Below are 22,755 nucleotides of genomic sequence, written 5' to 3'. Positions count from 1 at the left end.
GAAATGTACCTGGTTTATGACCCAGTTGAGAGACCATTATTTGGGTTAGTTTAAATTAAATGCCCAAATGCAATAAACTAGATTGACTGCAGGTACCTCAAGAGTTGACCACTGCACACACAAGTTGAAGGGAGTGCAGCTGCTGGTCACTGGCGATCAGTGGTGTGATTTTGTTGTTTATACCCATGACATGTTTGTGCAGCACATTTACAGAGACACAACTGTGTTAAACACCCTAAAACAGGTGTGATTTGTTTTTATTTTAGACATATCTGCCAAAATACCTCTCTATGCACCAGAGAACCACAATACTGAGGAATCATGCATCATTGTATTCATTCATTTTGGTCATTTGTCATTTCATCTGATCAAGAGTTTCAGTAAATTCATTGTCGTCTTTTGATTTCAACACATTAAAACAATGAGTACTTAATAACAAGTGAAATTATAAATCATCCTAAAATTACAGCCATTAGCTGTCTTCCTAAACCAGATGGCTAAATTCAAGTAAACATTTAAAAATATATATACATGCTGCTCAAACGTTTGGAGTCACCTGTTATATTGATGTTTTTCTTCTTTCCTTCAATAACGGCTATTTTAACATAGATTTTTTTTTTAAAAACGTATAAATATACACCAAATGTGCTATTTACATTTGAAAGAGTTTTACAATAATTGCAATAGTTACAATACAATAGTTTAACAATAACTTGTTAGCAAACAGCTGCTAATTTACACATCCAGCAGTTACGGAACAACATGATCCTTCATTAGGAGTTGTGTTTGTGTCACCTGATGAATGTCAGTCCAATACTCTCTCTCTTTTAGCTCTGTTTTTGGTCTCCACCAGCTCCTGTGGGAAACATCTGGCTCTTTAGCTGCTAAATGCTATGTTGAAGAGTTAGTCTCTAACTGTGTCTGTCTGCTGTCTACTGCTGAGCAGGTAGTGTACAGCGTGTTTTTACAGCTTTTTCACTGATAACAGCTGCCTGCTGCGGCTGAAAGCGACTCTGAACCAAAACAGTAAAGTTGCAGCTGGACAGATAAGCAATGAGCTGAAAGTCAGAAAGCTCCTTTAAAGCCGACGGGAGCTGCAGATTCAGCTGATAATTCATTATTATTATTAAAATATGGATTGTAGGCGCTTTAATGTTTTCCCTCTAAATTGTTGGGAGTGTAAATACCTTATAAAAGGCACCGGTAGCCATCCTCAGTCAGCAGGGGTAGAAAGTAACTAAGTACATTTACTCAAGAATTGTACTTTGAGTATTGCCATTTTATGTGACGCTGCCTCTACTCCACTGCAAGTCAGAGGGAAGTATTGTCCTTTTTACTCCACTACACTTATCTAACAGCTGTAGTTACTAGTTACTTTGCATGTTAAGACTGTAAATTAGAACCATAAAAGCTCCAAAACATGTCATAGTTATAAAGTTAACTAACAGTGAATTAAGTAGTAACATTTAGCTCCACCTTAATCAGCTACAACATTAAAATACTGCTTACACCTTGATGCCTCAGTAATAATCCAATAACATATACATATATATATATATATATATATATATATATATATATATATATATATATATATATAAAAATAATAGTATAACACTGAAAGGAGCCATTCTGCAGAGTATGTACTTTGACTCATAGTACTTTTGACACTTTACTGACAACACTTCTGTACTTTTACTTCAGCAACATTTTGAAAGCAGGACTTTTACTTGTGACTGTTTTTTTACATTGTGGTAGGGCTTATTACGTAAACAGATTTAAGCCACTGCCAGCCAATGATATTAAACCATTCAATCAAAAATATTACGATATTTCAGTTTGGTAATATTGCCCAGCTTACCCAGCTTTGACTAAGGGCCCGTTTTGGTAGTTAACCAAGAGGCAGGCAACTGTGTAGAGTTGATTGATGCTACCTGTGGCTGAAAGAGGGATCACTGTACTGAATATCTTGTGCTCCTTCACCCTTTGAATGAGTCGCTTAACATGGACCCTCAGTCTTGCGATAGACTGTGTCTCGCTGACCTCTGGCACAGACACTTGTGCTCTCTTGGCTAAGATGGCAGGTCTGTAGATCTTGCAGGGCACACAGTCCTCCACAAGGAAACCCTCGTCTACCATGATGGCTGTTGTTGGTTTGAGGAGGGACACAATGCCAGACTGCATCAGGATCTCTTTGTCGCTGATGGAGCCTGCATAAAGAGCTGACACAAATGTTACTGCCCCATGAGGGGCCACACCAATCAACCCTTTAAAGGTGCAGTGGGATTTATTGGTAGAAAACACTGACGTTTGGCAACGCAGTTCAGTGCAGTCCAACACCACTTGTGTATCAGAGTAGTTCTGAAAAACATCTGGCAGGTGAGCCTTTACTGCTTCCTCAGACATCCAAATGCCCACAGCACCAAGTACAGAATAAAGTAAGTTAGCCCATGTTGTGATGATGCGGCTCACCGCTGACTGGTCGATTTTGAATCTGTAGGCCAGATCTTTCTGCATCAGACCCAACGACAGAGAGGCCATGAACAGAAAAAACTCATCAATGGGTTGCAGAGACTGTAAAAAGAACATACAGTACATTTTAGATACAATCATCTTCATATTACACAGACAGACCATAATTGACATAACTAATTCTAATTCAAATAATTAAAAAATAAAAGTAAATGTTAAAATACCACATTTTGAAAGACACATTAAAGATTTTAAGGCCTAACCTTTACAGCTGTTAACTTTAAGACAGTGACTTGCTGACAAAAACAAGCAGAAACCAGACTGATAAAATGTATTATATTACAAACCAAAACAATGCATTATCTTCAGAATCACAAAAATAAAAATGTACCGTTGCATTGCCAGTGTGAGGGACCTCATTAGTCTTATCTGCGGCCCCTGCCCTCGTCACAGGCATAATCTTTTGTGTTGCTGGCTCTATCTGTCTCCAAAAGGCCATCAGGTGAGCGTGAGTTGCAAACCTGTGGGCCAAATGTAAGTGTGTACTCAACTGTACTGAATTGCAGATATGATGAGAGGGTCCTCGCCGCTGAATGTGGAATGGGGCGAGGTCGGATAAAAGGCGGGGTTGCCCTTCCCTTCCCTAAAACCATTGTGAGTCCACCAACCGGGATTTCAACGTTGATTTCTAGTTGAATGTGATATTCGGTCTGAACGTCTAAAACCCCTTTTCGCCCTCTTTTCAACCAGCTAAAATGCAGTTACAACATCAACGCATCACAAAACACACATTTGTTTAATCATTTTGATCATTTGTTCAGTTGCTGGTTGACAGAGAGACTGTATTGATTAGTGTGAAACCAGTCATATTGCATAACGCATTTTGTGTTTCTTATAATATGTCATAAATATGAAGCTATATAGGCTGTGTGCTGCCAACAAGAAGCTTCCAGAACATCGTAATGGGAAAAGTTCTGTACAGTAATCTAAAATACTGGCTTTCAACTGAGCAATGTGGATGTGATTTCTTAGTTAGGCTCCAAAGTGACGATAGGTTATATTTGCACATTATAGAGTATAACATTTTTTTAAAACCCTTGCAGTTCGGTAACCCGTTTACATTTTGTGCAGCCGTGACGACTTTTAGTTGCCCTCATTAGAATCAGACAGTAAATAGGGATATTTTTTATGGCAAAATGAATAGTTTAATGACTCTGATTGTTCAGCAACAACAACAGTCCATAATACATATATTTATCTTACCTTCGGTCGTATCTTTCATGATTAAACATCGCCCTCAATTTTATCATATTGTTATATTGCTTTTTCTATCATTCATATCAATGTAGCATTTAAAATAAATGGACTAGATGTGAGTATGCACAGTACTGACTAAATAATAAATAAATAATAATAAATTATTAAAATAAATAATATTAAATAATGAACTTAAATATACTAGAATATACTGAATATAAAACATATGCATGTGATGACTTGGGGACAAACAATATATTTACTTTATATCTACATTATATGGACAGTATATACTGTATGTGCAGAGTAGTACCAAATTACCACATGTTGTATAAAAAATGTATATGTGAAATATATTTATGCATTTAAATTAGTGGAAAGTTGTTTTAAATGTAAGTTTCATACAGATTTGTATTTGTACTTCTCGCAGTCGTCCAGCAGATGGTGCTGTTTGTCTCACTGTGATATCACACGCCCCGCCCACCGGACGTCCAGCCCCGCCCACACATGACCCCGCCCCATTCCGCGAGGAAATGACAGCATCATAGCAGTAATTTGAGGGTATAAAATAACAATCAATGGCAACGTTTACAGAATAAATACTTTTATAAAAATAGACATTACACTGTTGTAGAGAAATAACATTTTAGCTCACCTCGTGTAAAACCTTATGTCGTCGTCGGAAGCAGCAAATCGCTCCAAGCCGAACTTGTTGCTGATAGCCGTTTCCTCCATTTGTTTCTGTAACCTGACTGTCTCCACTCGGTTATCCTCAGTGTGGTCCAGGGACAGATCAAGTGCAGCAGTGGAGCAGTAGTCGTGATGTTGAAGAGCTACATCCATAGACAGATCCTTATTTTGGGCTGTGTCTGTATTCGTTGGGGCGGGCAGGGTAAAGTTGTTCCAGTGAAAAAGCACCGGGACAGCCCCGTTTTTCAGACGTCTACGCCCGGCTGGAGTTGGAGCCTCAATCAGGTCTGTACTCTGAAAGTGTCGGCTGCAGACTCTTATGTGAGTAGCTATGGTAAAGTTGTTTCGTCGGATATTAACTACCCAGCTCTTCTGCCGTTCTTTGTCTTTGGGAAACGAGTGGAAACTGAGGACGGAGTTGAACCTGGCAGACGCTGTACACAGCGGGACACAGCAGTGGTGGCTGTTACTGCTGTCCTCTCGTCTTTGCAATTTGACTACATTCAGACGTTTTGCGCTCATGGCTCAACGTAACACAAACCTCACAACAAAAAAAGGGGATAAAAATAGAAAAATAGTAGTAAACAGATGTAGTTTGTGCCGTTTTTCTAGCTACATGACTAGCGTTACTATGCTAGCATTAGGTTGCGCGCTCGGCGGAAGTTGTCAAGCAGCCTGAGATTTCACCGGAAATACGTAAGACTGCCTATTGGTCGAGGTGGAGCTAATTTTAATTTGTATAGTTTATAACAAATGTTTTTTTTTTTAAGATGATCATATGTTTTGTTTGTAAAATCAGAATCTGAAAGTAACTGAAGTTGTCACATAAATAAATGTAGTGGAGTAAAAGTATAACGCAGCATAACATTTGAATACTTAGTTTAAAAAAAGATGCGCATATAAATATATATAAAAGCAACAGTGAACAACAACATACAGTGTCTATGTACAAGTCAAACTAAATTGTAAACAAGAATACAACAAGGTGCAGAAATAAATAGTGATTCATGTAATAGGTTACTTTATATACATAATGCAGGTGGTTATACAGTATGTATGTATACATTTATGTATATATACAGCTTGCTTGGATTCATATTTGACAGTGATGATGAAATGTATCCTACATGTTAAAAACGAAATACAAAGTGTATTTAAACTATAAAATATATAATTTATCATTTGTAGGCACAGTGGATGTTTTCCAGTGTTACAGGGTTATTGACACGGATGTTAACTGTGCGTCAGAGTGACGGGCTGTGGGAAGGAACTGTTTGTGTGTCTGGTTGTTTTGGTGTACAGAGCTCTGTAGCGCCTGAATGGAAGAGCACTCGTTCTGCACATGCGCTTACTTATTCCTGCCCGATTTTTACCACGCATGTGTTAATCTACGACAGCCAGCGAGTTTTTTTTTTTGTTGTTTTAAAAAAAACTTTATTAACAACATATTATTATACAAATACACTACAATACAACACAAATAACAATACATGATGTATTTGAGAAAAAATAAACTACAGATCAATACAGAAATAAAAGGAATATGATGACACAAGGCCGGTGAAAGGACAGTTTTGTGTTTGCTGATGTCCCATCACACACTGCCGTTTAGGCTACCTGCCTTTACCTGTGGTGAACGTACCACTCTTACTGCAAGCACCTTCTGGCATCTCATTCTCCAAGGACCTCCTACCAGGCTCTCCCCACTCCCCTCTGTGATGGACTTCACTGTTGTGGGGCCCTAGTGACTATCACTCTAATCACTCAGTGTCACATAGCCCTGTCACCTGGGCTCTGAAAACACACCATGACGTCTTACTTGGTTGCCTGGAGTTTGCCATCGCCCTTCCTCACAGTTGCCACACCTTTAGTTGACACTGCGGTAAGGGTAAACAGTCTTTGATGCCTGTCCTGGAGAGTGTCTCCCACTTTGCGTTTCTTGTTGTTCTCACCAATCGGCACCTCATCACCGGCCCCCGGGGAACTTTGTCTGACCCACTTTCGTTTCCTTTCTGAGTAGCTTCTTTTCTGGTGACTCTGTGCCCTCTCGATGTTGCTGAGAACCTAAAAGATTAGTACATAGAACTTAGTACACTACATCACATGCAATTGCTGGTGTCTTCTACAAGAGTCCCAACCTTTTCATTTAGAGCTTTAATGTCAGTCAATCTCCTATCCAGCTCTTCCTCCGGGTCCTGTACTTCGAACGCTTCTCCCATGGGACACGCATTCATCACCTCTGGGAGACAGGGATGTCGGTGGAAAAGAAGATAGTACGGACTGTACTGTGTAGAGCTCTAATTTTTAAGAAAGTTTTTGAAATGCATAAAGATTTCACTTTTAAAATGCATGATTTCACTCACTATACAACAGTTAAGGTAATATTAGAACATTTCAGTTTATAACATTACATTAAAAAAAAACCCCACCTGCTTTGCAGTGTTGATCCCATGTACAATGGCAGGCAGATGCACGTCCCAATCATCATGTTCCTCGTTGATATATTTCCCGAGGGCACGCTTTATGTTTTGGTTGGTGCCTCTGTCCTTCACCATAAAAATACACAATGAAATGACTAAACACACATTCCAAGCACACAAAAGATTGACTGTTTAAACAACAATGACCTATCCCTTTTTGTGTTGTGAAAGTTTCTGTGACAACCGGGTACATACACACAAAGCAAACGAACAGTCTGTACATAAAAGATCCATTACTGATAGTGATGCAATTGTAACGAAATAAAATAAAAACACCATAAAAATAATAAGAAAGCTACTCTAAGAGGGCATTGTCTAGGGATGAATTATAAAACCTAATGGCAGCTGGCAAAAATTATATTATTGTTTCCTGCATCTGTTGATTTGTCTGCTTGTTTGGATTTATTCTTGCTGGCTGCCTTTTAGATTTATGATATGTATTTTTAGGGTTGTATTTTCTCAATAATATTTTTAGTCTGTTGGTGTCTTTTAAGCCAGTGTCCAAGCACACTGAAACAAAGGGATGTGTGTGGTAACAAACTTACTTGGCCATTGGTTTGGGGATGGTATGCACTGGACACTGCATGTTTAATGTTCAGCGCCTCAAAGATTCTGCTGTTAAGCTGTACGTAATTAAGAAAGACATAACATTGCATCAGATCTGTCGGTCTCAGAAATGAGGCAATAATATATACAGGGGGTGTGTGTAGGAAGTGAAATATACTGTCTCTGAACACATACCTTATTCACAAATTCTCTCCCTTGGTCCGAAATTATTTTACGGACCATTCCAAACAAATACAGTTTGGATATCAATGCCGCTGACACCTCACTTGCAGACTTGGTTTGCATAGGCTCTGCAACGACCCATTTGGTGTACAGATCGGTCATAGTGAAAACATATTGGTTCTTTTTGGCTGTCTCCCTTAGAGGGCCAATAAGGTCCATTCTCACCACTTCCCATGCGTCTTTCACCTGTGGAGATATGTGCTATTAGCACATTACCTTGCATAAGTTTTTTTCATAGAAACTGTATATTAGGCAGTCGACCCTACCTTGATTGGATGCAGAACTGGTGCCACCGTCTTAATTGGGGCGTTCAGTTGACAGAGATGACAACATTTGACCTGAAGTAGGGATTCATTGTTTAATACAGAAATTAAATGTCATGCATATTGAAAAGACAAGACAGATAAGATGTGAATTCTGAAGTTGTATAGAGTAAATTGTAAAACGATTCGGTGTGTGAAAGCCGTGATGTTCGATTCAATCCTATGAAAAACACTCTTCACCCAATCTGTGACATCTGCCTTTAAACTGGACCAGTAATATCCGGCAACCACCCTGTCTCTGGTGCCCCTCACACCATTGTGGCTGCCCTTGACAGGATTGTTGTGACACTCTTCCAGTACTGCCCGCTTTTGTTTGTCGGACAGAACAACCAGCCTCATGTACTGCCTGCTGGGGCCAGTATAGAATAACTGATTGTCTGTGTAGAGAGAAAAAAAAAGACATGTTTCAGTGACTTGCTTCCATGGCTTTTCATTAACACTAGCCAACTAGAAAAAAAGGGTGAATTTAGGCAGTGGCAAGATTTACTGTGGTAAAGTTAGTTTTTCTTTGGATATTCATTTGATATTTAGCTAATCAATCTATTAAAAACTCTGACCACTTGAATTCATGACATGTTATGAAAGACACAGGTGTTTATTCATGTGCATTCTCTAATACAACTTTTGTGGTATGTGCTTTACACTTGGCTTGACATTACTTCATATAATCATGAGGAAGAATGATAGATTTATTAACATGTAATGATAAACATACATATAGGTCCTGGTAAGCTATGGATGACAAATATATCTCATTATTATTATTATTATACACATTATTACACAAACTATAACTAGCAAATAACTTTAGAAATCAACTATTTTATAACTCAACCACAGTAACAGATGGTGAGCAAGAACTTAACTTCAAGCCCTGTTTTGGCTAACGTTAGCTAACGTTAACTCAGCTAGCAATAACTGGCTAACGTTAGTTACCTTTTAGGACGTAACGCTAGCTATCAGCCACCCTTTAGTTACCTTTTAGGACGTAGTTATTAGCCACCCGGGTGACTTTCTTTCGCCCAACCTTGTCCACCAGTGGTGTTATTTTCCGGCCCTCTAGATATTGCCGGAGGGCTTCATAGAACTCAGTAACGTTATCAGACATAGCTCAATCTCCTATCACTAATTTGCTAATTTGACCGCCAATAACTACCGATACCATTATCATGTTATACATCCATGACAACAACCAACCGACGTAAAGAATCCCGCATGCGCGTTAAGCACAGACTGTATACAGTCTGTGGTGGTAAGGATCGGGCAGTCGTAAAACATGCTAGAGTCTGCGCATGCACTGACTTTTGCGCATGTGCAGAACGGATCGGACAGCCTGTTTTTCTTTTCTTGCAGTCCTTATTGTCAGTTATAAAATAAACTCAAAAAATGTTTAAAATAAATCACTTACTGCAGGGACTTAAAAGCATCTTTTTAAATTGTGGTTCCTACATTAATACTGAAAAAACAAATGAGTAGCTTAAGTAATGTGTAACGTACTTAGTGCTAATCTTAGTGCACTGATGTACTTATACCTAAATTAGTTTGGCAAAATATTTAAATTTGCAGCCAGTTTTCATTTTATTGATAGAAAATGTTTTTATATTATGAAGTAGGCCTACTAAATGTCACCATGTAACTTTTTGTTTAGAATATACAACAGCTTGTTTAGTGAGTGTACCAGGTGTGATTTGTGACTTTCATGTTAATATTTGCGACAAAGATAATTTTGAGTTGTGTGGTTACAGCCAACAGTCTTGTCACCTTTTGAAAAAACATTTAGTAAATCTATTTCAAATGGATTTTTTAAGTATCTACTATCAACATGTAGGAACCAGATCAATTATTAGGCTCAATCACAACCTACATTTTTACCAGACTGGGGAACTTGGCAGTGACGGTAATAGTACTTCAAAAACATTGATGGCTGTCACTACAATAAATTTGGTTTTTATTCACGTAGCGTATTTTCCTCCAATACAATTCAAAAGACAGAACATGTCAAATAAGAGTCAACAGTCAAAATCCATTTTTTAAACATTTATTTGTGAATGCGAGTGAAGTTAGAATCTGAGCTTCTGGAAGAACCACTTGTTCTTGCCCGTCTTGTACCTGGAAACAGAACAAAGAAAAACATTTAACACATTTGCTCTGACAACACATTACAGAACCGAGGGGTGGCACCTGCTGGTGTGTGACCAAGGTTAACTCCATCATATCAGGGCAACTAATCTAAACTAGTGTCTCAATCTATATCAGCACACTGCAGCAATTGAAAAGGCTTTTTAGTCTAATTACTAATGGCTGCTATCAGGAGACAAATTGCACTAATAATTAAACAACCCTGAAAAACAAATTATGCATTCACAAAAACATGATTCCATGAGTGGGAGGTATGTGGCACGCCTCACATCCTTTATGGGAAAGAAACCCATAAAGGATGTTAGGCGTGTCACATCACCAACCATGATGTGGTGAAGGCAATACTTCTGGTTGATGGTTTGTACTGATAAACAGGAACTTGTTAAGTGACACAGTTCTGTCATTATTTGTCTGAATGGCTTCTGAAGGTCCAATCAGAACACGTGGATGTGATGCACACTGAACTTTGAGAACTGTTCGTGTCAGTTGTCCACTGCAGCCTCCCCTCATTAACATCTGAACACAAAACCTAAGTGATGTTAAAGGGGAAAGAAAACGGAATCCAACAAAACCATATGGACTCACCTCTCCTCAAACTTGACCTTGGCCTCCCGCCTGGCTTTGCGCTTGAGAGCAGGATCCCTGAAGACGTCCTTGTTGACAACAGTTTTGTCCAGAGGAATATCCACAGAGTATCTGAAGGAAAAGGAGGGAAACATTGAAAAGTTGTTAAAACACTCCTCTTCAGCAAGCAAGGTTTATTGAGCGTCTTTCTTTAGCCTGTGTTTACAGCTGTACAAGTACACATTTACAACTGGAAGCTTGTCGATGCAACAGAGCAGTGTCACATAGAAACGCTGTCGTGTTCAATATTGCCCCAGAATGACATCCAGTCTGAGTAAATTCAAATTTTTATTTCCTTACAATAGCATCATCCAATTTACTTCAACTCACATCTCATTTCTTAATTTGAAGATCATGTCTACAACCTACCAACATCTATCAAATATGAGAAGAAAACTGAACTGATTGCATCTGGGCTACAACAAAACTGCTTCCAAGGCTGAGCAGGATGATTTTCAGGAATCAACTGTTTCTGTAAGAGTGCTTAATACCTATTTTAAAAAGGAAAAACACTGAATCTATTAATTGTTCAACAGCTCCAGGTAAAATGTCTATAAAGTAAATGTATAAGCTATGGTCTCAAGTTCAGGATACCATCTCAGATGTTTATACTGACTCATGTAAACTAAAGCTGGTTTGTCTTCATACTGTGATGAAAATACTGTGTAAGCAAGTAATGCTAAAGTGAGGAGGCTTGATGAGCAAGGCTATGGCCCATAGAAGCAAACTATGGTAACCGAGTCATGATTTCTGGAAAGAGACATTGCAGTTGAGTTTTTCCAAATGTATTTTTTTGGCGCTTTGAGGACCACAAGCCGAGTTCCATCTAGTTCCATTGTATTAAAAAATGCAGACATCTCTACGGCCGTTATCACCAAAGCTCTGCAACTCACACCAAAACAATCTAGATGGATAAATAGCACTACAGGTAAGAGGAAAAAATGTGTTTTTGATTTTGGGGTTAAGCGCCGCAATTAGATGTTTTCTACCGAAACGCACCTTTTGAGTTGTAGTTGACATCGCTTACGCTTTTTATGCCCACAGGTGTGTACCTTTTTAATCAAAGCACCAGATATTTTTTAACACAGCTGCTCATCTTTTACACTGATGAATTCACAAGGAGAGGTTTCATGTCCATCCAAGCCTTGAAGTGCTTCGCTTAGTCCACAAGACATATTTTGCTTTATCAACCTTCCGCCCCCTTTGTATTGTTGGATAATAAGCGCTTCAAGTATACTACCGCACATCAATAAATTGTCAAACATTACCACCACCCAAAATATAAGTAAAACAATGGAATATCCTATTACAGGAATTATAAACACCACACTGACCTGGTGGGCATGAGGTGGTTGTAGTTGAACACCTTGACGAAGGCCTTGATCTTGGACCTCTTGGCGATCTTCTTCTTGCCCATGGTTGTGGTCACCTTACGGGGATAGCGGTCGATGCCTGCGACCAGAGCGTGGCTGTAAGGACGGTCGGTTGTGCCATCATCAATGTTCTGCAAAGACACATTAATTAGGGACTGCGACATCAAGCAAACACTTACCATCCACAAAAAGCTGCGCTGCTTAGACATTACTCCTGCAATTTTACATGCTTGAGATTTGTATTTGGTGAAGTGTTACAGATTATTGTTGGTGTTCGTTCATGTGAAAAAGGCAGTAAATCCATTACAGATGAACCTGGGAGGCCTGACAGTGAATGAACTGGTATATTTTCACTCTGAGTATGCGCATATTCAGAGAAATCTGTTTTGTAGACCCATCATTGATTTGACTCATTAAAAAGGTGGGGTATGCAATTCTAATCCAATACACATCTTTTTGTCAAAGTCAGTGAATTATCTCCTCATGGTCTGCTAGCTTTCCGTTCACTGTGCGCGCTGAAAAAAGAAAAAAAAGAAAACAATCCCTGGCTCTGTAAATGGGAATTAAACAAAGTGGCTCGGGCAGAGACACAAAACTATTCCAGCCGTGATTTGTGTGTCAGGTAACGTTAAATGACTTGCCCACGGACATTCAGCTTACTTTCTAGTTTGCCAAGATATGCTGTTGTTGTGATGTTAGCTATAGTAGCAGGACGGTTGTGAGTATCGCTGTCTGGAGCTGCTGTGCTGCTCTGGGAAACCGTCTCGTCCTCTCTAGGCCTTGCAGCAGCAACTGTAGGGACAGTTTGCTAACCCACAACCTAGCTAACGTTAGTTATATTACTTGCTGTGTCCTTATTCGCTCTATATCATGTATTTGTCATGGTACTGGATTTCTCCAGAATCGCATACTCCACCTTTAAGCAGCAGATAGCATCCCCCCAGAGCCATGTTTTACCTTGACGATGACAGCTTTGCGCCCAGCGTAGCGTCCAGCTAGGACCATCACCACCTTCCCAGGCTTCATGAACTTGCCCATTTCTGCCACAAAGAAAACACGGTCAACCCCTATGCCACCTTAGCAATTCAATACTTCACAACTAACAGTGATGTGAATATGACCAAGCCAATCAGTGAAGTTCGGGCAAGTTTCTTCAAGTTTTCGGCTAGTTGTTACTGCCTGACTGGTCGGCTAAGTTAGCATTAGCCTTCAGCTGGGGGAACGGTTTTCAAACAATTTCCAGAGCTTGACACATTTACTTCGCTCTTACACAAGCGAAGGATACGGTTACCAATGGTGAAGTTATATTTAAACCAACTAGCACTCTACGCAGTCTGAACATAGACAATTAACCCCGTTAACAGACGGTTCAGATGGAGACTGTGTGTCCACATCAAGGAAGCTGCCATGTTGAAATGAGCGCAACGGAGACGAAGCGCTGCGATAATTACTAATTTTCTTCCTTTATCAATTCAAAATACACGAAAATAACCGACACATCTTAACCAAAGGAGTGATTCTCGTAGGTGTGGTATGACAAAAACTGTAAAATTGCCCAGATTTGGAGCGATGGTTGAAGATTGTTTAAAGGGAAATTAACTCACTGATGCTGTTCTACGGCCACCGCTAACAGGAAAGGAAGTAGAGAAGGTTTTTGTCAACTTTGACCCTACCGATCAACATACGTCACTTCCGGGTGTAATTTTCTGTTTATAGAAAGAGTCCTGACCATTTTGTTTATCTATTTCTTTAAAATAGAAAATAAAAATGAATCCCACATCGCTTGGCTGCTAAAATGCTATTTAAAGGATTTTATTTAAAAATATATATAATTTTAAATATAATAAATATCAAATAAACATCAAAATAATAAAATGAAGAATGACCCATAAGACGGAGAGCACATATATTGTGTTTAACTTGTTTAGAGCTGTAAGTATGCATTTTGTGGTGGGAGAATCAGATCTTTTTGCAGCAATCACAAGTATTTGCAGCAAAATATACTTAAAGTATCAAAAGTAAAAGTACTCATTATGCAGAATGACACTCTGCATATTATATTATTGGATTATTATACAGATGCATTACAGTATATGCAGTATTCTCTGTTGTAGCTGGCTAAAGTAAAGCTGATTTTTACTACATATACTGTTGGGGAGTTGAATCTATAACAATGAATCATATTTTATAAACTGATCATATAGTTTGTATGTAAAACCTTGATCTTCGAAGTAATTAGTAACTATGGTTCTAAAATAAATGTAGTGGAGAAAAAGTACAGTATTTCCCTCATGAATGTAGTGGAGTAGAAATGTAAAGTAACATAAAATAGAAATACTCAAGTAAAGTGCAAGTACCTAAAATTGTACTTAAGTACCTGATTAAATGAAATCAGGAAAATAAACACAATTCTCATCCCCCAATACCTCCTAACAAAAGCCATAAATATAAATATATATATATATATGTATACAGAATAATTTTTACAGCAAAAGGAAAATTACTCCATGTGGTAAATGTGTGTGGAACTGTTATTCAGTGGCAAAAAACATGACTTCTTTTATGTAAGTTTGTTATTCTAAACAAATTAAATACATTACTAAATCTTACATAGTAAATATCTCACAGACTTGTCCCCAAAACAAATGCTATTTTTGTAAAGATAAAGACACATAAAACTCTTCTTTTATAACTGTTCATACACAACAACATTCTCGGGAATGCTGGAGGATTATTTCGCTCATTAAACAAATCACAAAACTATTGAAGAAGTTAGAAATGTTATTTTATATTATAAAAACAAGAAAATACAACTAACTTACTAATTTTATTTGGTAAATTTCAAGTCAATAAGTCCAGGTTTTCTGAATTTCTTCCATCTTAGAGGTAGATAGCTCTTTCCCTTTAATTATTTTATTTTCCATTTATTGGAATCACGAGTAAGTATTTTCTATTTAACGAATGGAATGGATGTCTTATTCAGGATGTTCTGTCACCCTTGTTCTGCGTAAAATGTGTTTAAAAAAATCCAGTTAAGTTTTGTTTGATTTCTATAAAACTGAAAGGATAAAGACGCAGAAGCAGCACAGCGGTTTATTTACTATGTTTAATTTGTTTACATCTGTAGGTATGCATTTAACATGAATAAAAATAAACACAATTCATATCTCCAAATATATTATTTCTGATTAAAGTGATTAAATAAAAATAACATAAATAGCGAAATTTTAATGATTCAGTGTGTCTATTGTTCCCAGACTGAACAGCTAATGTTCTACCTACTTCAGAGTCGAGCTAAAACATGCTATCCAATAAATAAATGTCTCTTTACATAAATCTCAACATAACAGCTGAACAAAACACAACAAAAATGGGAAAATAGGAAGCAAAATATAGCATTATCTTGACTACACATTTCCATTTACACAGTAACATAAAATAAACAATAAAATGTGTCTGCAGGTGCACTCATGGAATCAGGTTTTTATCAGCACACCAACTCATACATACATGTGGGCCCAGGAACACTGGAGTGTCAATCCCATAAACAGTAGGTAAACATACAGCAGATATAAACTAACCTCAGTTTAATAGCATCTACGGTTTGTACATTCAGTATTTAAGGATATGATTCGTGCAGCTCAGCTGTCTCAGGAAGATCAAAACTAATTTCTCTGGGAAAAAAACAGGAAATCAAACTAAACCTTTTATAGCCTACAATCATGTTACATATGGGATGTAAGCTATTACATCATTAAATAACTTCCTATCATACAACATCACTGTCATTTAATTTGAAATAAACCTGGAATAGGAGAAAAGCAGCAGTTCATACAGGGTCCAGAGCGCATAATAGCTGCATAATGTCACACAACACTTTAACTTCACGTTTGCCCCGTGCATCATGAAGGAAACTGTAAGATATTTTTCATTTCAAGTTGACCTGCTGTTTCGCTTTAGGATCAACCAATCTGCTACACATGATTTACCACCTAAATAATCAATACCATAACAGAAGTCACTGTACTTTTCACTGTGAACAACGGGCCAATACATCACAAGCTCTTGGATCCTGCGTAGAAGCCACAGTATCGAGAAGTGTTTCTGCTCATTATTTTTCTTCAACCAACCACATTACAGTACTGATTACTGTACAAATTCAACCTCTCTCTTTGCGGCATAGGTTAGGGCACTATCATGTACACGGGTATGATACTGTACGATGAGCACAGGTCGCAAAGGTCAGGAAGGCTTCACTAAAGATGAGGTAATCTCAATCTCCATTCTAAGGCGTGTTTACAGTACAAGTAGCATTGTCATCTTGACATTTTGGCATCTTAAACATAGTGGGATATGCAGATTATGGTTGCTTATGGCTAAAGCTAAACACAATCATCCATGCATGTACTGTAGACATCACATATTTGCACTTTACTTTAGTGGCGGCTACTTAAATAACCTTTAAAAGGTTACATACTTGAAGCACAAAGTCATGCTTTTGGCCCTGAACGTCAGGTAAGAGTAGTGGAGTTTAGCTGATATAATACTTGATTTCTGAGACTGATGTTTCTACTATTAATGGATTTGTTGCCTTGTTGGTCTCAGAAAGCATCCTTAATGTTCTTCAGCTGCCGAACAGCCAGGTCCACTGGGAGGTTGAATTTGAGGTGGCTGATGCGGCCCAGGATTCGCAGGGCTCCTTCGAAGCCGGTCTGGGCCATGTAGCTCCAGGACTGGTAGTGCGGGTGTATCAGAGTCCCAGACTTACACAGCAGGTTGAGCCACGACACCAGCCGCTGCTCGTTCAGAGCCATGCACACCAGCGCTTTGAACTCTGTGTCTGGTCCTCGTTTGTAGCGTCCGTGCTCCTTCAGCACAGTGTGAATGGCCCACAGCAGGGACTGTTTAGGGGTGACGGTCACGGGACCGCCTGCTACAGGCAGGCTGAAGGACTGTGAAAGCTGGCGGGCCGGTGATTCCACAAAGGCCTTCCCGTTTTTGGAGTTGTAGTATTTAACAAAGAGTTCCCATGGGTGCATTGTCTGTGGGGCTGGTCTGTAAGGCAGCAGGCAGGAGATGGGGGCCAGCACCAGGCTCATGGTCTGAGAGGGTGAGAAGAGGCCGTGAGCCAACAAGTCTTTCAGAGCAATCGAAAGCTCCTTCCTCACAGACGTCGTCAGCTCGTCTCGAGGTCCCAATGCCGTGTTGCTGGTGTAGTTGACAACATGTTCGAGGGAGGGCTGTCTGCAAGAGCCCAGCACTCGCACCTTCTCAACAGCTGCCTCCAGACGCTGCAGCAGGGGCCCGTAGTCCTGCCCTGAAGGCTCCTGAGGCCACATGCTCTGAGGAACGTGGCCGGGCGCGCAGCCGAACTGGCTCGCAGCGAAGATCTGCAGCACGGCGAGGGCCTTCTGGATCAGCTGCAGGCCGGTCTCTCGCATCTTCTGGGTCTGCTCTGGGTCCACTGCAGTGAGAGGTGGAGAACTAGAAGAATATACTTACATTGGACAGCAAGACTGGTGGTTTTGAACACCACCTCCAGTAAACTTGCCTTTTATAAAGGGCTTATAGGAGCTTACCAGGTAATACATCTTTAAAAACAAACATTTAGGTCATTAGCTGAACACTCGCCGGGCAGTCACTGTACGGATTAAGCCAGATCTTAACCCCAATTTGGTCGCCCCTGAAGTTTAGGATCAAGCCGAATTTCTGATGGGTTGTTGTTTGAAGTGCAGTTTGAGGTCATGACGCCTGATTAATTCCCTGAATGATCAACGATCTGGCTCTTGGACAATCGGTTGGATTTCTGGCTTGTCAGACATTTTGGCCGTCTGTGGGCAGTTTGAGCAGTTCCTCAATCTGATTTAACATTGTTGGAGTAGTTCTTTACATGTTGTGGCTAAAACTGTCCTGACTGAGACTACTGGGAACGGAACAGACCATATTGTCTGGATCTTAAATCCATCTGAGGCTCCATATTTTCTTTTTTTCTTCTTACTTTCCGTTTGTAGTGGAATCGCACAACTGCTGCCTTTCTCTCTTTTTGTCAACATTGTTGAGGATGCGGTCGTCTTGTTTGAATAAACTTTATTGGAATTTGTCACCGACTGGGGGTTCAGTGTTTACGTTCGGTGGCAGCTCCGTGTCGTGGCCGGCCAATTGATCCGTGTAGTGTAAGCATAAATTCAGAGGTTCTGGTCTGATTAAAACGTGTGAGTTACCACAACGTACAAGATGAATAAAAGCGCACAGTGTCTGACCTGCTTAAGACACTACAAGAGGATACATCTTGCTCAAAACAGAAAAAGGCAACTACTTTATTTACAGAACATACAGTCAGAGAGAAAGTATCTTTACCCTGACATGTGGCTTAAAAATGGATAGAATTATAGATATTTTTTGAGCACAGAGCTGTAAGCTATCAATAGGCATTTAGTCAGGCATCAACTGGTTATTTTTACTACAAACATCAAATGGTACCTGCAGTTAGAGTTTGATATGAACTGACTGACCTTTCTTCTTCACTCCAGGAGTTCTGGGATTGGTCCCTGCTGCTTGCGGCTGCCGGCTGTCACCACCGTCTGATAAGAGAGGGTTCCCCACCTCATCTTTTGAAACCGAAAGCAAAGTCATTCATTAAACCCATAAAGAAAACTGTGAAATGAAAACAAACCAGCAGGCACTGCAATATCCACTTGAAGGGCAGTTTGTACTGTATATGAGACTGTGTACCCTGGATGAAGTTGATGAACATCTCCAGATCTCTGATCTGGGTTTTGAGCTGATCCACCAGCTGCTCTTTGACCCTAGCTGGGTTCACTATCTGAGCAATGGCAGCGTCCACTCTCTGTCTCAGCTCCTCGGGCGACAAGTTCCCGATGTCCTCATTCAGGTTCACATCCAGCTTTTTAATCAACTCGTCAATGATGACCTGAAAAATGTAAGACTGAAGGTTAAATAGACTTACTGAAGGCAAACGGTGTTTCCCACAGGTGGAGAGTCTACATGCAGTGGCAGAGTTCTGGGGTTATTAATGTGTTGGTGGGGAGCTCCATCCTCTGACACTAAATATCTGGATAACTATTGGAAGGATTACCGTGAAATTTGGTACAGACATCTAGCGCTATCATCAGGTCAAAAATTTTATTTGCCCAATACGTTTGTTTGTAACAAAATGCTAGTAAAACTAACATCCCCATCAGCCTCAGCTGCACTTTGTGTTTGGTGCTAATTAACAAATGTTAGCATGCAAACATGCTAAACTAAGATGATGAACATTATACTTGCTAACCATCAGCATGTTAGCATTAAGCTCAAAGCACTGCTGTGCGGCCTCACAGACCTGCTAGCATAGCATGGCTGTAGACTCTTAGTTTCGTTCCAATCAGGTAGACTTTTAGCCAATCTACACTTTTTAAAAGGAAAGGAGTAATAACAGAAATATTTAAAAAAAAAAAGCAGGTTTTAAATGGGCCACATGTATTTGGACACGCTTTCCAAACAACTTCTCGATATGGGAAACACAACTGTATACTAAGCCTGAAGCATTTTAAGAACTGATGTTTGACTTGTTACACCTGATCTGAAACAGGTAAACACCACATTATGTGCTAAACATAACCGATAATTTGGATTTAACACAAGCTTGTAGATTTCATCTGTTGGTTGCTCATTTGGGATTTTGTAATTATCACTTAGTATGAGGACTGACGGCTGATCAGACAACCTGGAGCTGATATAACACATCATGTGACGGGACTGAACCCCGTTTCAGTGGCGAGTACTGCGCCGGTGCATTTCCACGTTCCCACCTTCTGTCGCTCCATGACGACAGACTGCGGCAGCGAGTCGTAGCTGCCCTCCTGATAGGCGAAGCGCTCCAGATCGTCCAGCTGCGTCTTCAGTTGGAAAATGAGATCCTTCTGTTTTTCCCTCTGAGCCTCCAGGCGCTCCCTCTTCTCCCTCTCACTCTGACAGCAGAAACACACACAATGATTTGAATTTCTACAGACAGAGAGTGCTGAGTGACCACAATAACATAGTAAACAGAATGTCCTAGATCATAACCAATGTGGGATTTCTGCTCCTGATACCAATATCAATATTAAAGATTTTAAGGGATAAAATGTAATTAAATTCACTTTCCAGCTATTTGTAGTTAATATGTACACGTTTAATATACAATGAGGAAGACAGAGAGCAACAGTGGGATTACTGTAGGTCTGTGCAGCAGTTTATTTCTTATGTCACAACATTTTACACAAAAATTCAAACTCTCAAAGAGACATCAGGTATAATACTCACCAGTTCCCCCTGCAAGTAAAGCATGTGACAAGGGAGGAATGACATAAAAAAAGACCTTTAGGATGGGCTATGTGATGAGCAAATTGCAAACAATTATTACATGAGGCTGAGGCTTTGCTTCAGTTAAGACTAAATGTAAAGAGGAAAGGAGTAAACAATGGCAGGAACAAAGCAGGTTGCTTCAACACCGTTGTGTACACAGAAACCTTTATTAAACAGATAGTGAACTGCTGGAGGCATTTTCACTGAGCCTGTAGCGCCGTGAGTCACACACTTGTGGCGGAAAGCAACATTTTCCAACGGCGATAAGAGGTCTCGAGGAACAAAACAGAGGTGGGCGCAGCAGCCTCGTGTGTGACGCAACAAGCACACTTTAATCAGCTTTAATGAGAAACCTCACAGTCGCTGAGGTGACGGTTTAACACCACATAGACCCACTGTGTGTGTGTGTGTGTGTGTGTGTGTGTGTGTGTGTGTGTGTGTCTATATTTATATCTGTACATTTTAGCGAGTGTCCACGTCTATGGGTCCAACTTTGTGTGTGTGTGAGTGTTAAATATCTCTGTGAGGATCTCCCCGACTGACAGGTGAATGTCAGACCTGCAACTAACCACTACTCTCATCACTGATTAATCTGACAATTATTTTTCTCAAATAATTGATTATTACTGGTTTAAAAATGTCAGAAAATAGTTAAATAATAAATCACAATTATATAAATACCTAAGTGACATTTGCAAAATGCCTGTTTTGTCCATCTATAACAGTCTAAACCCCCAAAATATGCAGTTAACCCTCAGGCAGGGGTCGGGACCTTTATGCACCTAAAAACAATTAATCTATTATCAGAATAGTTTCTGTCCATTGACAAATCGACTAATTTTCTCAGCTCTAATGCTGACACACACACACACACACACACACCCCCAGTTATCAGCTGCATGGCAGAATCAGTCTGATACTGGAAACAGAAAAGCAGTGTAATTAGAGATCATTAAAATAGGAATAACTACATTAAAAGACCTTCACCTCAAGGAAATGTTTTTGACACGTGCAATCTTTTCCTGGCATGCACTCAGAGTGTGTGAAAGGCAGAGTGTGTGTGGGGCCATGGTGGTTATATTTTGCGGTATCAAATAAGGACCAGAAGCCTCACCGAGTTCTCCAGCTGTTTGGCATCCTGAGCTCTGCAGCCCACAACATGCGGGCAGCCCCTGAAGGCGAACTCCTCCAGCTCCACCAGCATCCTCTCCTTCTCCTCGCTCTGGGCGTGAACTATCTGCTTCAGTCGGAACTGAACCTGAGCAAAGTGTGAGGTGAGGGCGAGGAGAGATGAGTTCAGCAAGTCCTGCTCCTCTTCCAGCTTCTCCAGCCTGACGGCCATTTCCTCCTCGGTGGCCGGTGACGAGCCTCTCTGCGTCGGCTGGCCAGCACTCCCGCTCCCGCTCTCATCCTCGGGACTGGCCACAGCGCCCACCGGTGCCCATCGCTCCCCTGCGCCGGCGAAGACAGCCTCGCTGTCCGAGGCTGACAGCTCCTCTGTGGACATTTTGGACGACGGAGTTTACTCCAGCTGTTTAACGACGTCGCCAGTTTCTTAGCAGTCTGTTCCAGATGCTTTTTTTCTTCCGTTGCGCAGACAACAACAAGGATCACCACCGGAGAAACAGGTGTATCGCCATCTTGGGAAAGGATGATTCATACGTCAAAACGGAGGCACGTCAAGCTAACCGGAGGCAACTAGACAGATACCGGAAGTAGAGCACGTTTGTCTTCACAATAAAAGCGTCCCTTAAACATTTTAACTCTTGAGTAGCCTTTGTACTGTCAGTAGTGGGAGAAGTTTTCAGGTCCTTCACTTAAGTAAAAGTAGCAATACCACAGTTTAAAAATACTTAACTACAAGTGAAATAACTGCATTAAAAAAGATACGTAAGCAAAAGTACAGAACTATAATCAGCAAAGTGAAAATACTCAGTTAACTGAGCATTCATTGAGAAATAAAATTTAAAAAAAAAATGTAGAAAATACAAAGTATGGCATGCCCCTGAAAACAGTTTTAGATTTGCATTGAAATTATGGAGCAGAACACTTTCGAATTTTTGTATGATAATATAAATAACTATGGCATATTATTTTAGGGAAATATTTTTTTTTTGTTCCTAAATCATCTCCCATGTTTAATATTTTAATGAATGAAGTAATATATTTCAAAAAATGTTTATAAACTACATTATTTGTTGTATAGTGTGTGCAATTACAAACTACATATATTATAAATAACACAATAAAATATATTCTTAT

At 39.8% G+C, this 22,755-nt stretch overlaps 3 protein-coding genes across 4 annotated transcripts; all 3 read right to left on the bottom strand.

The window, feature by feature from the left end:
- Nucleotides 1-1,649: 1,649 nt before the first annotated feature.
- LOC122869174 lies at nt 1,650-5,274 on the bottom strand. Its single transcript, XM_044181894.1, has 3 exons — nt 4,385-5,274; nt 2,864-2,993; nt 1,650-2,574 (listed from the first exon to the last, which is right to left on the bottom strand). The coding sequence occupies exons 1-3, from the start codon at nt 4,939-4,941 to the stop codon at nt 1,858-1,860; spliced, it is 1,404 nt and encodes a 467-aa protein (XP_044037829.1). The 5' UTR covers nt 4,942-5,274; the 3' UTR covers nt 1,650-1,857.
- A 4,759-nt stretch (nt 5,275-10,033) lies between these two features.
- Nucleotides 10,034-13,829, bottom strand: rpl27 (ribosomal protein L27). Its single transcript, XM_044181895.1, has 5 exons — nt 13,752-13,829; nt 13,105-13,187; nt 12,109-12,278; nt 10,736-10,846; nt 10,034-10,120 (listed from the first exon to the last, which is right to left on the bottom strand). Exons 2-5 carry the CDS (start codon nt 13,183-13,185, stop codon nt 10,072-10,074), a joined length of 411 nt encoding a protein of 136 aa, XP_044037830.1. The 5' UTR covers nt 13,186-13,187; nt 13,752-13,829; the 3' UTR covers nt 10,034-10,071.
- A 1,405-nt stretch (nt 13,830-15,234) lies between these two features.
- rundc1 (RUN domain containing 1) lies at nt 15,235-22,483 on the bottom strand. Of its 2 annotated transcripts, XM_044181371.1 has the most exons (6): nt 21,608-22,483; nt 20,452-20,460; nt 19,959-20,117; nt 18,880-19,078; nt 18,660-18,755; nt 15,235-17,611 (listed from the first exon to the last, which is right to left on the bottom strand). In XM_044181371.1, the coding sequence occupies exons 1-6, from the start codon at nt 21,998-22,000 to the stop codon at nt 16,749-16,751; spliced, it is 1,719 nt and encodes a 572-aa protein (XP_044037306.1). In that variant the 5' UTR covers nt 22,001-22,483; the 3' UTR covers nt 15,235-16,748. The 2 variants fall into 2 exon arrangements, with proteins under 2 accessions (XP_044037306.1, XP_044037307.1); XM_044181372.1 differs by lacking the exon at nt 20,452-20,460 and having other exon boundaries at nt 21,608-22,481.
- Nucleotides 22,484-22,755: the final 272 nt, after the last annotated feature.

Source organism: Siniperca chuatsi, linkage group LG21 (genome assembly GCF_020085105.1).
Source record: "Siniperca chuatsi isolate FFG_IHB_CAS linkage group LG21, ASM2008510v1, whole genome shotgun sequence".
NCBI lineage: Eukaryota > Metazoa > Chordata > Actinopteri > Centrarchiformes > Sinipercidae > Siniperca > Siniperca chuatsi.
This window is presented reverse-complemented; position numbering and strand designations above follow the sequence as displayed.